Raw genomic sequence first — 15,133 nt, forward strand, 5'->3', positions numbered from 1 at the left:
CACCCGCATATATTATCTTCTATCTATAATCAAACACACTCTATTCATTAAACAAAGACATAAATTACAAAATCATAGAAAGGCAAGAACTGTTTTAGTGCAACGTCCTTGTTTTAAATTTATTGCCAAACACAAACACGACTCCAAAAACGTGTCAGCATACATCAATTTCTATAAATCAGTTCGTTTGCAAATCGTATTGAAAATACGTGATGACGTCCGTACGTTCGTGTCGTCTTCTTGTTAGTGGAGTCGTGCGCATGCGGCGATGGCGCAAGGGGCTTCGAGCCCTTACGCTTGAGAACCGTCATCATTTACAATGTTGCGTGGGACTGTAATTAGGTGTTGAGGGCTAATGCTCTACACACGTTTAGCTTAACTGTGCTTACCGCTCACGCTCTATCTAATCTTACTGTACCTACGAATCGTAAAGATATAATATAATAAAAAATAGTCCCAGAAGACTCTACTTAGACACCAAAAACGATTTCAAGCGTTTATTTATGGTAAAATTACAACTACATTGATAACATTTTTCTGTGCTTGAGCTCCAAAAACCAGATAACAAAATAAATAAATTTGTCTGCATGCCTTCATTTCGTCTAACCTTACCAATAGCTGTCAATAAAGATCTACTTAAAATATATACACAGAACAGTAACTTAATCTGTATAATCAGTTAAGAAATAGAATAAACCGATTAATTGTTAGTTTTATCTGGAATCTTCCATTATCCCATTTTTCAATCTAGCTCCGGCCCTGATGTTGCCTTTAATGATTTCAATCCGGGTGCTAAGACAAAGTAAACTGAGACATTATTGAGAGATCTCCGCTAAGGCTTTTAGTGTTACCGGTAATTCCAGCAGATCGGCGCCATTTTGATTTAAAAGTTTTTCTGTAGGGTTAATTTGATATATTTTTTTTATTAAATTATCTTACATCACTAGTGCCGTTACTTGTAACATCAATGTTGTAGCATCACAAGTTAATACTATTTTGTTGAATAATTTTATACAAACAAGGTAATATTATTCTTTTAATATTCTACAAACTAAATTATCATATTTTGACACAGTACTTACATTGATTTTTATAATGACACATTTACATATGATTTTGTTTACTTCCATCATGAACTAAAAAAACAAATTTGTCCTCATCATCATCATCACTGATAAAAACACTCATAAGCCTCAAAGCATATTCGACAACTTGTCGACATAGTGGCTAATGATGAAGCAAAAGGTTTAACAACGATAACAAAGTAATTTATCTCTTTACAATTGCACAGGATCTACTTACGAAAGACAATACTAAAGCTGTTATGTTAATTCCTATAGTAAAAACTTTTTAATTACTATATCATTATAATATGAGCCCCGTATTATATTTATACTACTGAGAAGGTTTAGGCCTTACTCCTCTAAGCCAACCTAGTGCGGGTTGGTAGACTTCCCATACCTTCGAAATTCTTATGGAGAATTCTTATGTACGTTACGATGTTTCCTTCACTGTTAAATCGAACGACATTTGACAATCACTACACATGTAACAGCGAAAATGCGGAGTTGTGTGCCTTGGATTTAGAACTTGCGGCCTTTAGCTTGGCAGACCCTTCCGTTCCCAACTAGGCTATCACCGCCATATTAACCACAATGAAACAACTCCGATCTGGGCCATTGTTTGCAGACAGAACTTCCACTTTAATTTGGTTAGGGTTTATGCCAGATCATTTTAGTAAAATAAATTACCTTTCAATTATTCTTGCATTGAGATTGTTTTTGCGTGGTGGTTACTAGTTACCACTTACTATTAATTGACCTGCTTGATTCGTAGCCAATGTTTTGCTGTAAAAATGTAATGAAAGTAAAGTTCACCGATCTTATTTTTGCTAATTTATACTAATTTGTGTCGTCGGTGCTAATAAATTGGCGTTATCGATGTTTTCTAATTAAAGCCGTTTATAAATGAACATCACTTTTTTAAATGAGAACAATTTACGTGATATATATTTAAATATTTTCCCATCTTAAGTTTCCATCGTACATTTTTATTCCTGAAGCAATGTAAAATATATTTCAAACCAGCTGTTATATGCAAAAATAATGTTTAAACAACCCCAATATTTATACGTTAAAGTAGCGTACAATATTTGATCAATGCATATCAATGAAGCAGGGTTTACGATAAATATTGGAAGAACTTGAGGCTGCAATTTGCAAGCAGCATCCATCTGTCTTAGCTAGATATTCCTGTATAAAATAATGAGCAAATCTGCATTCCCGCGCGGAAAAGTAATTTTATAAAAATCCACTTGAATTTTTTTAGAGATCTCCATGTAAACAGTTAAAATAGATATATTAAATGCATGACGAATAAATAACTAGTATGTTGTTAATTAAAGTGTTTTTAATTGAATTATTTTCATTATAACGATTATTGGGAGCCAATTTACATGTTAACTGCCTCATTGGCGTCCTTATTAAATAATAATCAGTATAAGAAGCAGATCCCTTCAGTACAGTGTTTCTGCCATAACCTAAGTCGGACAACAGACCTCACAAGACAATGGCGCTGATACGACAAAACTTCGATATACAAGCATCGTGTGAATCTCGTCACTTGTTCACCCTTGTGGCAAACACCATAAAAGCCACAATTTAATGATATAATATCGTAAACAATTTTTGCCTAACATTCTAGCTTTAATCTTGCGAAAAGCTTCTCTTGTATTGACATCTCATCTAGAGACTGATTCTGACTCTTTATCTTTATATTCCTGTATTTACTAACCCCTATAGCAAAGCCCGTTCCTTTGGATAACATTTACATCCGTTTCAATATACTTAATTAAAGACAACTGGAGCTCCTTTACAAACGGTAGCATCCTAACCATTGGGCCTGGAAACCCGAGTTCAGCACAATAGTTTTGTGTCAACAGTCCAAAATGGATTAGCAACACAAATTGGGAGGAGGGCATCGGTCGCTCGACGATCCTTTGACATTTCTGTCAACAGACATGTACATTTATACACTACATATTATATATGTATGTAGTACATACAGCCAATTGATCACGTTTGGCAACTACGTTTGCATCTTTAAATTCATTGTGTGTTGTTTTGAATAAGCTTCGTGTATCTAAATCGTGATAGAATGTAAAACATCAATTAAATAACGAATATTTACATTATTATGTACATATTTAATAGTTGATTTTTTTTTTAATAAAGCAAAATTGTTAATTTATACAATCAACTACAAAAGTAACGGAACAAATTCAAAATTTCAAATTGCCTGTAAACCCTTGTCAATAACAACAAACATTTTTTTTTACTTTCATCTTTTTTTTAGTAAAATGGTTTTAAAGACTTTTTATCATCAATAATACCCATAACATACCCAAGTATATTTAAAATTCCGTAGGTGCCTACATGTACTTTAGAATTCTGTAAGGTATGGTCCAATTTCTCCGTAATGTAGGAGACATTTGATACTATGTACAAAAATATGAGTGTATTAGGGTTACGCTTTAACTAAAGTACTGACATGGGTTCATGCGACCCACGTAAGGGACGCATACTTTATACAAAAATATATTCTTTTCAAGTGCTTGTTACATAAATATAAAAAAAACTGTTGTTTTAAATTAACTGGTGATAGGTTATAGAGCGTACATATGTAAATATATATAATATATATATTTATTTATTATTATTTACATTCAATAAGTTATTTATAATAAATACTTTGTGGTCGCTCGGATAGCGACCACAAGGTATCAAAACCCTCTATAGTAGCCCAGTCCCACGTGAGTGTGTTGTGTCCCGCGATCAACCTGTGTATACCCGGTTCCAACGGACCGGCATAATTATCTCGACTGCTGCGGGTTAATCAAATCTCTTCAGTCAGAATTCTATTGGACTCCGCTCCACTTACCACGTGTAATCTATTCACAGCCGCGCACGTAAAAAAAGTAACTCCATCGAAACCATAAGAAATACATAAATTAATTAAAATATTGAAGATAAAAAAAATTTGTTAACTGAAGTATCTTGTAGGTACATTAAGTATTGTTTGTAATCTCTTTTCCAAATCACGCGAGCGCATCGGTTTGAGCAGAGCTTCAATCAAGTTTGAATGCATAATTTATCTGCGCTACCCTTGGGAAACTAAATTAATTCATGAGCTATTGAAAATACTGCCGTGGAGGAACTATCGATTGCAATTTGCAGTACGAAGAACACAAAAAATCTCTAAGTATATTTATTTATCATAATTATAATACTATGTACAAATCTTTATTTGGCTATAACTATTTACACGATATTAACAAGAGTCCGTGCATAGTAATTAGCTTAAATTATCACAAATAATTAACTGAAATAACACTATTTACTTCATAATTTAACAGTATTTAATAATAATTAGATTTACTACTTTATATAGTTTTCATGATAGTATGTGCACGGTTCATGGTCATAGATATCATGAGTAAATCGAAGTAATATAACTTTATAAAAAGTTTCATCAAATTAACCAATTAATAAACAAACTTTGTAATTTTGTTGTCTGAAAGCAATATTTTCAAATAAAATGTTTATTTATAGGTTTTGAATATTTGTTCGTAGGAAGACGTAAATAATTTGAATGAATGTGTTTAAAGAGGTACTACAAAATAATTATTATTCTAATATAATTACCTATTTATAAGGGTACTAATTACCCCGGGAAAATCTATCACAGTTCAATTTAGCAACTGCAAAATGTTATAAACATTGTTGTTAGGAAATAAAACTACAAATAACAGTGTTGAATCATTAAATAACTTACTGTGAATTTAATTTATAATATACAATTCTAGTAATAACACAGCATCAACATAATTCGATTAAAGCGATATTTCAATGAAAAATATTCACACAACATATCAATGTTCTATTTTTCGAAAATACTATGATCACAGCCAACAAGCATCTTTTAAATACACAAATTTACATAAACATTACCTATTCAATGTTTCACAATCTAAAAGCCAATGGAAATATAGAACATTACATATAACGTCACGCTTACGAGTACATTAATATTAAATAATGAAATTGAAAATATGGCATCCATCGAATTCTACCTTAAAATATAAGAAAATGATTATAATAGGGTGATTGACTGGTGTAATCAAAAAATATAAAACTGCTCCAGGAGAAAGAATAGTGGGTGACAATATTTATCAAATAGATTTTTTTGTTTTAAACGTATTGTAAATCTATACTATTATATAAAGCTGAAGAGTTTGTTTGTTTGTTTGTTTGTTTGTTTGTTTGTTTGTTTGTTTGAACGCGCTAATCTCAGGAACTACCGGTCCAAACTGAAAAATTCTTTTTGCGTTGGATAGCCCTTTGTTCGTGGAGTGCTATAGGCTATATATCATCACGCTATACCCAATAGGAGCGGGGCAGTAATGGCTAATCTCAGGAACTACCGGTCCAAACTGAAAAATTCTTTTTGCGTTGGATAGCCCTTTATTCGTGGAGTGCTATAGGCTATATATCATTACGCTATACCCAATAGGAGCGGGGCAGTAATGGCTAATCTCAGGAACTACTGGTCCAAACTGAAAAATTATTTTTGCGTTGGATAGCCCTTTATTCGTGGAGAGCTATAGGCTATATATCATCACGCTATATTCAATAGGAGCGGAGCAGTAATGGCTAATCTCAGGAACTACCGATTCGAACTGAAAAAATATTTTTTGTGTTGAATAGTCCTTTGTTTGTGGAGTGCTCAAAGTTATATATCATCATGCTATAACCAATAGGAGCGGAGCAGTAATGAAACATGTTGCAAAAACGGGGAAAATTATGAGTTTTGAGAGCTTCCGTTGCCTGCGCTGCGTAAACAAACAAACAAACAAACTGCGTAAAAAGTTATGCAACAATGATGTATGACGGGATTGTTTCACTTAAAAAGTTCTAAATAATATAACAAAGTCCCCCGCTGCATCTGTCTGCCTTAACGTGTTAAACTCAAAAACTACCTAACGTATTAAGATGAAATTTGGTATGGAGACAGTTTGAGACCCTGGGAAGAACATAGGCTCCCGGGAAACTACTATTTTTATAACGGAAAACTTTAGCCTGAAAAACTTTATAACGCGGGCGGAGCCGCGAGCAAAAGCTAGTATTTTATATACGTCATTAAAATTTAGAATTTTTAATCTGTATCCCTCGCGGCCTAAAACGACGCGATGCCGGCCGCCATTCCTAGTGACGCCATCTCTCATAAACATTACATCATTAGATACAATAAATATATAATAACTACTGCATGACACTTAGAACAACAGATGGCACGCACTCATAAATTTAAAAAATCCGAGGTTACAAAAACCATAGTTTATATTTGACACTTATATTAAAACATTATTTTTTTAGGTGACAAAAACATTTATAATATACAAGTATAAACTTACATTAAAATGAACTTCACAAAAATAAATCGTCGATTTATCCGACGTATATTTTGGATCTCGTCGTGCTAAAGTCAACCACTTCTTTCTTAAATCTTTTGATTTTGGCACATGAATGAACAATTTATTGGGATTATTTGGTGTTGAGTTTTTACGTAAAGGCACTGAACAATATTTATATATGCTGGCATATTCATTTTTTGTGGGAAAAATAACAACTAGGAGATATAAATCGTAGACAATTTGTTTTGTTGTAAGGTGCAGGTTCGGTGCCACAACTGTCACGAATGTTTGTCATGTGTTTGTCGTTGTAACGTCACGTGACAACGCATTTTAGCGCGAAATTATAAATGACAAAAGAAAATCACGGATATTTAATAAATTGAGCATATTTTAACAATAAAAATATAACTCATGCTATAAGTGAATAGTCCTCCATCGTAGTACATATATTTAAAAAAATTGTCAAACACCCTATTATAAACACCACAGATCACCATTATATTTTTTATGACATATATTGTATAATTAAAGTTTATTTTGTTTGCATACCTCAATCTTGAACGATTGCTCCTATTTTTTTTAACTTTTAGTAATAGGGTAGTTGACTACTTATTTTAAATGCATTTATAAAAAAATATGTCATCCAAAATGTAATACAAAAATATTTTTCAAATTCCTTGCTATGATAGATAAATTATAAAGCTTTGAAATTTGGTAAATGGGGATAGCTGTCGAGTAACAGTAACAGCAAACTGTGACGTCACCGATTGCAATTTGTTAACTTATACGAGCACGGCAAATAGGCTCCACTGCACCTGATGGTAAGTGAAGTGGGATCCAACAGAATGTCGACTGAAGAGCTATGATTGCCTCTCGACCGTCGACTCAAGTATGCCTGCCTGATGACATCTTCCATAACGGTGGATGCGTGAGAAAGGACCAGCGCGATAACCCCATCAAGAATAACTATTTTATTTGCTACTATAATTACTATTACTTAGTAGATAACTAATTCTGATGCAGATCACACAGAATTTCATTTTCATATTTTTTTTTATATTACATATAAATTAACGAATAAAATCAAAAATAGGAAACTACCCTATTAGGATGTTATTATATCATGAATTTCATTATCATATTTGCATTTTGCTTCACTCGTTATTGTTAAATAAGTATTTGGTGATAATAATCACCTTTTTTCACAGCCTTACAAAACTTCAACAAAAAATATATGTGGAACTTAGAACGCGTGTTATTGTGTTAATTGAATTCGCATCTCATTACAACAAGAACTAGCACACTGTTTGCACAGTTTGCATTTGTACCGCTTCCTTCTCTTTCTTGCCGCGGAAATGTCGTTCGATCTCGGCCAACGACTTGCCTTTTGTCTCGGGAACCAGGAACAGCACAAAAAAGAACGCCATCACGCAAAAACAGCCGTACATCCAAAATGTTCCGGCAGATGTCAGCACAGACTGTAAACATAGTTTTTTGTTATGTTACGACGACTCTTCTATCTTAATTCTGTGTCCGCAATGAGTCTCACTTTAGCTAAGTGATTACATATTCTTTAGAAACTATTATATATTTATTTATTATTCCAACAAAGTACGTCCACCAATATTTTACAAATACAAAATATAAAATTATTATAAAACTTCATGAGTGCATGATGATGACACGCAATTTACTATTCTATAAAACACAATTGAAATGTTTGACCCGTCATCCGGCGAATGGGGAGATGTATTAGTTGCTGTTGATAATATTAATCGATTTAAGTATGTAGTTACAAAGAATGTACCTTAAAATCGCTTTTTACCTTAATTTTCAACCAATTTAAAACCGCTAATTAAATTATAACACGTGGTTGGTTTTTGTGAACTAAGACTGAAAATATTTTCTAAAAAAAAATTATAATCATACGAATTGTTTACAGCTCGGCCCGCAAAAAATTATAATTTTGGAATAAAATTGACTACAAGTTAATTTGGGACACAGTGTATGTGTGTCCAAAATTTTTGCGTTTACTTTTGTTTCTTTTTTTATCATTGAAACATCCACCGTAATAAAACTGACGACATTTTAAAAATTACATTTATCAAAAATGTTTTTCATCAAAAATCTATCGGAAAAACAAAATCCACGCAATAACAAATAAGTTAATAGCTTTGAAATTTGGTGTAAAGCGGTCAAATTGCAGTAATAGTGAGATGTGACGTCACCCACCGGCCATAACACTGTGAATGAGGAAAAGATAGTGCAGTTACCCTTCCACGCCCCCACTTTTGCTCGCAAAAATATTTCAAATATGAATAACTGCTTTATTTTTCAACCAATTTTAATTCTTATTTCAGAAAAGACTTTCTTTTCCATAATATTTTCTGTTGCATATAAAATAATAAACTAAATTTAACATAGGAAACCATTCATAGTACTTACTTCAAGTGCATGGTACGATTTAATGACAGAAAACATGGACAGCAAATTGACAGCGCTTGCCATTGCTGAGAGCTGTGACCGATAGTGAGTCGGAAAGAGTTCTCCGAGGAGCAGGAACGGTAGACCTCCGAATCCAAGTGAAAAGCCGATCATAAACACCACCAAACTGCCTATGGGCAAGTACCTGAAAAAAAGACAAAATAATTAAAATAAATTATACTTTCATCCAGAGACACATATACCATATTCGCACTAAACTACAAAATGATAAAAAAAATCTAAAACTGAAATAGGGATTTTTGCCGAATTTTTTTTTTATAATAATATATAAGTCTAATACGATACATTCAATAGCTTCGCTTAACAACGCAACACTGCTCTGCTTCTTTAAATATAAAATAGTAAAGAAAAGTCACATACCCAAGCCATGATTTCTGCTCGACTTCAAAGTAGAATGCTGCACCCATAGACGCCATGGATGCGGCCATAATAGCTGCTGATATTAGGAGTAGTGGCCGACGTCCTGCGCGGTCCACCAACATTGTACTAACACCATTACTTAACAATTGCACCAGACCTATGATGATCGTCGCTGTCATGGCGTCTAAAGTGCTTCCTAAAAGGAAATTGTAAATTAAATTAAATATGATTCAAGTTTATTTTGCCCGCATATACTTATGATTAAGCGGATTAAATAGGTATGTTTCATCGACAACAAACGAAGGACACTTTTGTAGTTTAATGTCTCTAAATTTGTTATGATAACGAATGTATGACTCTAGATAAATATTATACTATTATGTAAGTTTAAACTCCACTTACCCGCACTCTGAAAGATTTCAACAGTGAAGAATATGACAGCATCGATACCGCTGAATTGCTGGAAGAATAGCAAAGCGAACCCAATGACAAGAGGTTTGATCACAACCGACGAGAAGAACACCTTGCGCGTAAAGAGACTCGGCGGATTCTCTGGGTCTGGAGACTTTCTGAAATAATAACAGTTTATAAAAATACCAGTAATAATTAGGAACTAAAATCATTACAATCATTGTACCAGACACAATTGTGTCGACTGTCAGAGGTAATCATCTCTTGTCAGTCGACATTCTGTCGCCAAAAGGGGCAGGAAAGTGCAGCAGCCCCCCCTAGAGGTTCTAAAACTCAAATGAATTCACCAATTCCATTCCTAATATTCCGAATGTTCAATTACGCTCTACTCTACGTTATTGTTAAAGCGGGAGAGGGGAAGTGGGGTTACATGTGTGCTCGACTTTACCTACAATTCATACTTTTCTCTTTCTCAATATCAACTTGCCCTCCGGCAGCCCTATCGGCTGGTGACATTCTTGGCCGACTCCACTTACGCTCAAACATAGTGGAGTTACTGCCGTGCACGTATAACAAAATTAAAACTTCTTTATTGTAGTCATTACAAAATAGAGATTGAAGTACTCAATTACCAGAGTAATACTAATTTCTTTAAACGATATTTCATCGTCGGGCTGGCAAGGTATTACTATTTCACTGCGATTTTCGACATTCATATCATGTTTATGTGTTAATTCTAATATCTAAAGCATAATTACAATCCACTGATTAATTAAACTAATTAATTAATACTTTACTACCAATATCGTAATTAACAGAAATAATTTGCCTTTATTATTATACTTAAAATTTGCTCATTGTTTTTGAATATCAAAAGGTCCCTATCCTCTTTCTCTACTAATTAAAATTTAATGAAGTTGTTACTTTAATTTGTAAAAAGGTACGCTTTATATATAGTTTATATCAATGACATTTTACAAATAGACGCGTCATACACTAACAAAATTGCACATAAAAACAGCGGAGTATTTACTATAGTCACAGCCCTAGCGGCTCGCATCGATACGGCCCGAGCGAGCCCGAGTGGTTCCGAATGAGCCCGAGCGACGGCCGCCCCGTCGCCATGACAGTCGAATAAAATGCATTTATTAGTTTAAAAATAAGTTAAATAGTGTATACTTATAACTAACGTATGAAATGAAACGGTTTTTCATTCACAGTTGGAGTATAATTTGTACATCGTCTAAAAACACAGGAAGGCATTTTATTTATAAAAATACAAAAAGTTAGTAAGCCGACTAGTCGCGACAGTGGTTGGAGGTTGACTAAGTAAATGTCAGGCAGTTACCTTACTTTCGTCTTGCCAGTATTGAGCTCGGACAACGTATCTATGTAATAAAAACATCTTAGGTTTATATTAATACTGGTGTTATTTTTTTTTGGCAATGCATGCTGTGACACCTTAAAATTTTGTGCATTTAAGCCTATTATTACTGTTATATTTTATTGCAGCTAGTTATAATGTAACAACTACTATAATTTAGATTACTCTAGAATATATTGAGCTGAATGTACAAAGCACAGATTGCGTTACAGCAAATGTTATGCTAATTGCTCCTGTAATAGGTTTCTATACTCCATCGATTTAAGTATATAACAGTGACAGTGTTTACAAAGGCTGTTCTGTCAATGAAACTACTGCTAATAAAAAACTAACACTTAAAATGATTAAATTCAGTTTAAAAACAAAACAAATAACTAACAATAAATAATAGTCTTAAACAAAAATAAAAAAATGACAAATATTTACAATGCAGAATTTATCAATAATCGGTGTCCAGTTAATCGATTAAATTAAATGTCAGTCAGTTTTAATAGCATGCTACGTGGCAGTCGTACTCGTGAATTTAGTAGGTTTATCTGTTACAATCCATTGTATAAATGTTTTGAATGCCTGTCGTTTTAGGTTTTTTACAGTTGATAGATCGCGATGGTTTATAACAGCATTGTACATTAGAATAATTAATTATGTTAACGCTTCTCAATTAATAATTAAGACGATTTATTAACCAAACTACTTTAATATACGAGAATACCATTTTGAAGTGGCGCGGCGTGTGGGTCATGAAAACATTAATTGTGTTACGCCATATTTCGTAATGGGAAATGGTCAGATAAAATACCTTTTTTACGATTTATTTACCTAAACCAATGGAGTATAGTGAGATATTCATTGTTCAATACATACTGCAATATATGAACCGATTCACATTGTATTTTCCCAGAATAGGTATCTTATTTTACCTCTTACTGATATTATATTGCAAAAGTTTGTAAAAATATTTACATGTTTACTAAAAATGAATGCAGGAACTGCTCAACAAATTTGGATAAAATATAGTACACCTCTAGGCCATATCCTGGATCAACATAGACCTTGTTTCCTGTCCCGATAATGTGCATCCGTAGGAATTATTTGTTTTTTTTTAATAGATGACGCTGGCTTTGTATGCTAGATGGATGGTTAGCTAAGTAATTAAACTACTTGTAGCAGAAAAGATTATTCATGCGGGTGAAGCCGCGAGCAACACATAGTATAATATACCTAAGTAATAATATTTGGATCTGCGTTAGTGAACACTGGTTAGATATAATTGAGGAGAATTAGCTTTACTGAGACGTGGATACACTTATACTCTTTTTTCTAATCGTATAATAATGGATATTTCAATGCGTGTTATACGTTAACCCGTTTAGTGAAAAAAATGAATAATTAAAAAAATATACTTCCTTGAATTGACAAATAGATAGACGATGCCACTTTCATTCCGGAGTAAATCTATTACGCTAAGGGACTCGTAAATAATTCATTTTTGAGTCGACATCAAGTCTTACGAATTCATTTCTGCATCCCGACTACAGGTTTGGACTGAATTTTATCCCTATTTTATACTACCAAATTGTCAAAATCTATTCCCTCACTCGTGTTCGTTATCCTTGACAGTAGCAGTAGCCCGTGCAGACAGATGGAGCCATTTGATCGCATCAGCAGCGTCTCCGCCGTGGGTTTCTAACCACACTGGTGATTCGGGTAGAGGGAAGAGAGCTACGAATAGTGCCACTGCGAAGGAAAAAAATATTTCCAATAAGTTTAAAAATTACAGCCAGAAAAATGTAATCAAAAATCTTAAATATATTTAACGTGTTGACTAGCTACAAGGAACCAACAAATATACAGGACGAAATAGTCGACACATCTCACAGCTAAAACTTCAAAAACGACTAAATATCATTCAAGAGCATCGATAATGTTTATCACTTACCATCACGTGACCAACTTGCTCATTTACACCTTTTATTTAAAAATAATTAGAAAATTTAAAAATAAGGAAAGTTTAAGTATTACCGCAAAAGATAGCGGAGAAAAAGGCGAGGTAACGCCAGGAGAGCCAGTTGCCGGCGATGTAAGACAACAGGATCCCGAGGGACATCGAGAGCGTGGGCAACGAGCCGAGCCGGCCGCGTATCTCCGGGTCGCAGCACTCGCTCACCTGTAACGAAAATATGCTACAGCCAACGCATCACCTATATAAGATTGTAATATTAAGGAATTAAATCTATTACTCCTTGTTCTTTACACACAGAACCATACTGCCTTTTTACCTGAAGGTATTCGCAGAAGTGCAAACTGGGCGCCCACTTTTCGCCATTTGTGTTTAGTCTCAACTCTCAGAACGTGATAGGGGGCGAGGAAGCAAAGACATTTAACTACATAGTTATTTATAGACCGGCCATCGGGGCCAAGTTTTTACTCCAAAAATTTTTACCAATTGGTAATAAGGCGCTTCTTATTTGAAATGTTCATGGGACAAGATATTACAGAATCCCTATACATATATAATAGAAAAATAATATATTTCCAGAATATATGCTAATTTATCACGATATGGAAAAAATATGAGTATTTTACATTGATATTATCCTATTTCACGGTAAACTGATGATCACATAAACGCAATTTTTTTGTATGACAATCGTCCCAATGTCCGCTCTATAAAATCTTTGACCTCTTTGCGAGGGACTATTTTTGGGGCTCCGTACCTCAAAAGGAAAAAACGGAACCCTTATAGGATCACTTTGTTGACCGTCCGTCCGTCTGTCAAGACTCTTTTTCTCAGGATAGCATGAACGTATTTAGCTGAAATTTATATCAAATACTCAGGTCTACTGTCCCTTGAAGCTATGAAATCCAACTTTTAAACCAACGCAATCAAAAGATACAGCCGTTTATACCGCAAATTTTCGAAACTCGCAAGGGAATCAAAACCTACTATAATACCTTTAAGCTGTAATTAAATCAAACTTTTATGTCAACGCAATCAAAAGTAACAGCAATTTAAGCCGCATATTTTCAAACTTTCATCTACTCGCAACGGAATCAAATCTAACGGGTACTTTCACTAGACCTAGAATCTTGAAATTTGTCATGAAGCAATTTTTTACAGCTAATATAAAGGAAAAATTCCAAAAACCTTGAATTTTATTTACGTCACATATTTTTGTACCAAGTTTCTAAATAGTGACTAAAAAACTTTGTAAATAATTAACTTTGATAAAAAATCCTTTCATCATTCATCAGCAGACTTTTATAAGACTGCTGCAAAGCTAGTGTTTGTATTTTAGTTATATTATAAAATAAATGATATGTGTTAATATAAAATAAAGGAAAAATACTGAAACGATAAAGAGACCTTTATCTTTAGTTTATGCTTCTCCAGATTTCCATATGCTATGATTTTCATTTTGCGATAAAAATACCATAATTAAGGCTCGATTGTCGTGATTGGTGAACTTTTACTTATATATGAAGAAATATGAACGCAATCTCCTTGTTGTGTAATTTATTGTGACTGCATAGTTTCTTCTAAAAACAAAATACTGTACATTCTTCTTTCACGCTTCAACTCGTGTAATTTCCTAATAAAAACTAACTCCGTTTATATACGATAATTTATTATTTTATCAATATACCTACAGGCTTGTACGGCAACCTCGGTGCATGAGTCAGACTCGCGCTTGGCCGGCTTTTTTAAGATTCCCAGTATGTTATAAATTTTTCAGAATTGCTCTGCGTGGTCAAAACATGAACTTTCGTAGGCGGCGAGTTTATATTATTTGATACATACAATGGCAATTGTGCAACATGTTATTAATATATAGTTAAAATATTATTTAGAGTCCATACTCTGTAAAAGTCATGGACCATGGTCTATTCTTTGGATAGTAGGCTACGAGTAGGAGTTTTATTAATGAACCTAATTTTGTTCGAAGCTACAGTCGTATTTTGTATTTCTAGAGTTAAAAATCACTTATAACACTCAGAGA

General features: G+C 33.5%; 1 protein-coding gene across 1 annotated transcript in view; it reads right to left on the reverse strand.

Moving 5' to 3' along the window:
• Positions 1-6,520: 6,520 nt before the first annotated feature.
• The window catches only part of LOC115447665 (facilitated trehalose transporter Tret1), a 49,613-nt gene continuing 41,000 nt past the window's right edge, over positions 6,521-15,133 (reverse strand). The window contains exons 4-9 of the mRNA XM_030174842.2: positions 13,155-13,299; positions 12,731-12,869; positions 9,740-9,906; positions 9,338-9,533; positions 8,918-9,101; positions 6,521-7,950 (exon numbers count right to left, since the gene is read on the reverse strand). Of these exons, the coding sequence (XP_030030702.1) occupies positions 7,768-7,950; positions 8,918-9,101; positions 9,338-9,533; positions 9,740-9,906; positions 12,731-12,869; positions 13,155-13,299 (1,014 nt within the window). The 3' untranslated portion in view covers positions 6,521-7,767. The remainder of the gene's footprint in view (positions 7,951-8,917; positions 9,102-9,337; positions 9,534-9,739; positions 9,907-12,730; positions 12,870-13,154; positions 13,300-15,133) is intronic.

The sequence above is a fragment of the Manduca sexta genome, chromosome 24 (genome assembly GCF_014839805.1).
Source record: "Manduca sexta isolate Smith_Timp_Sample1 chromosome 24, JHU_Msex_v1.0, whole genome shotgun sequence".
NCBI lineage: Eukaryota > Metazoa > Arthropoda > Insecta > Lepidoptera > Sphingidae > Manduca > Manduca sexta.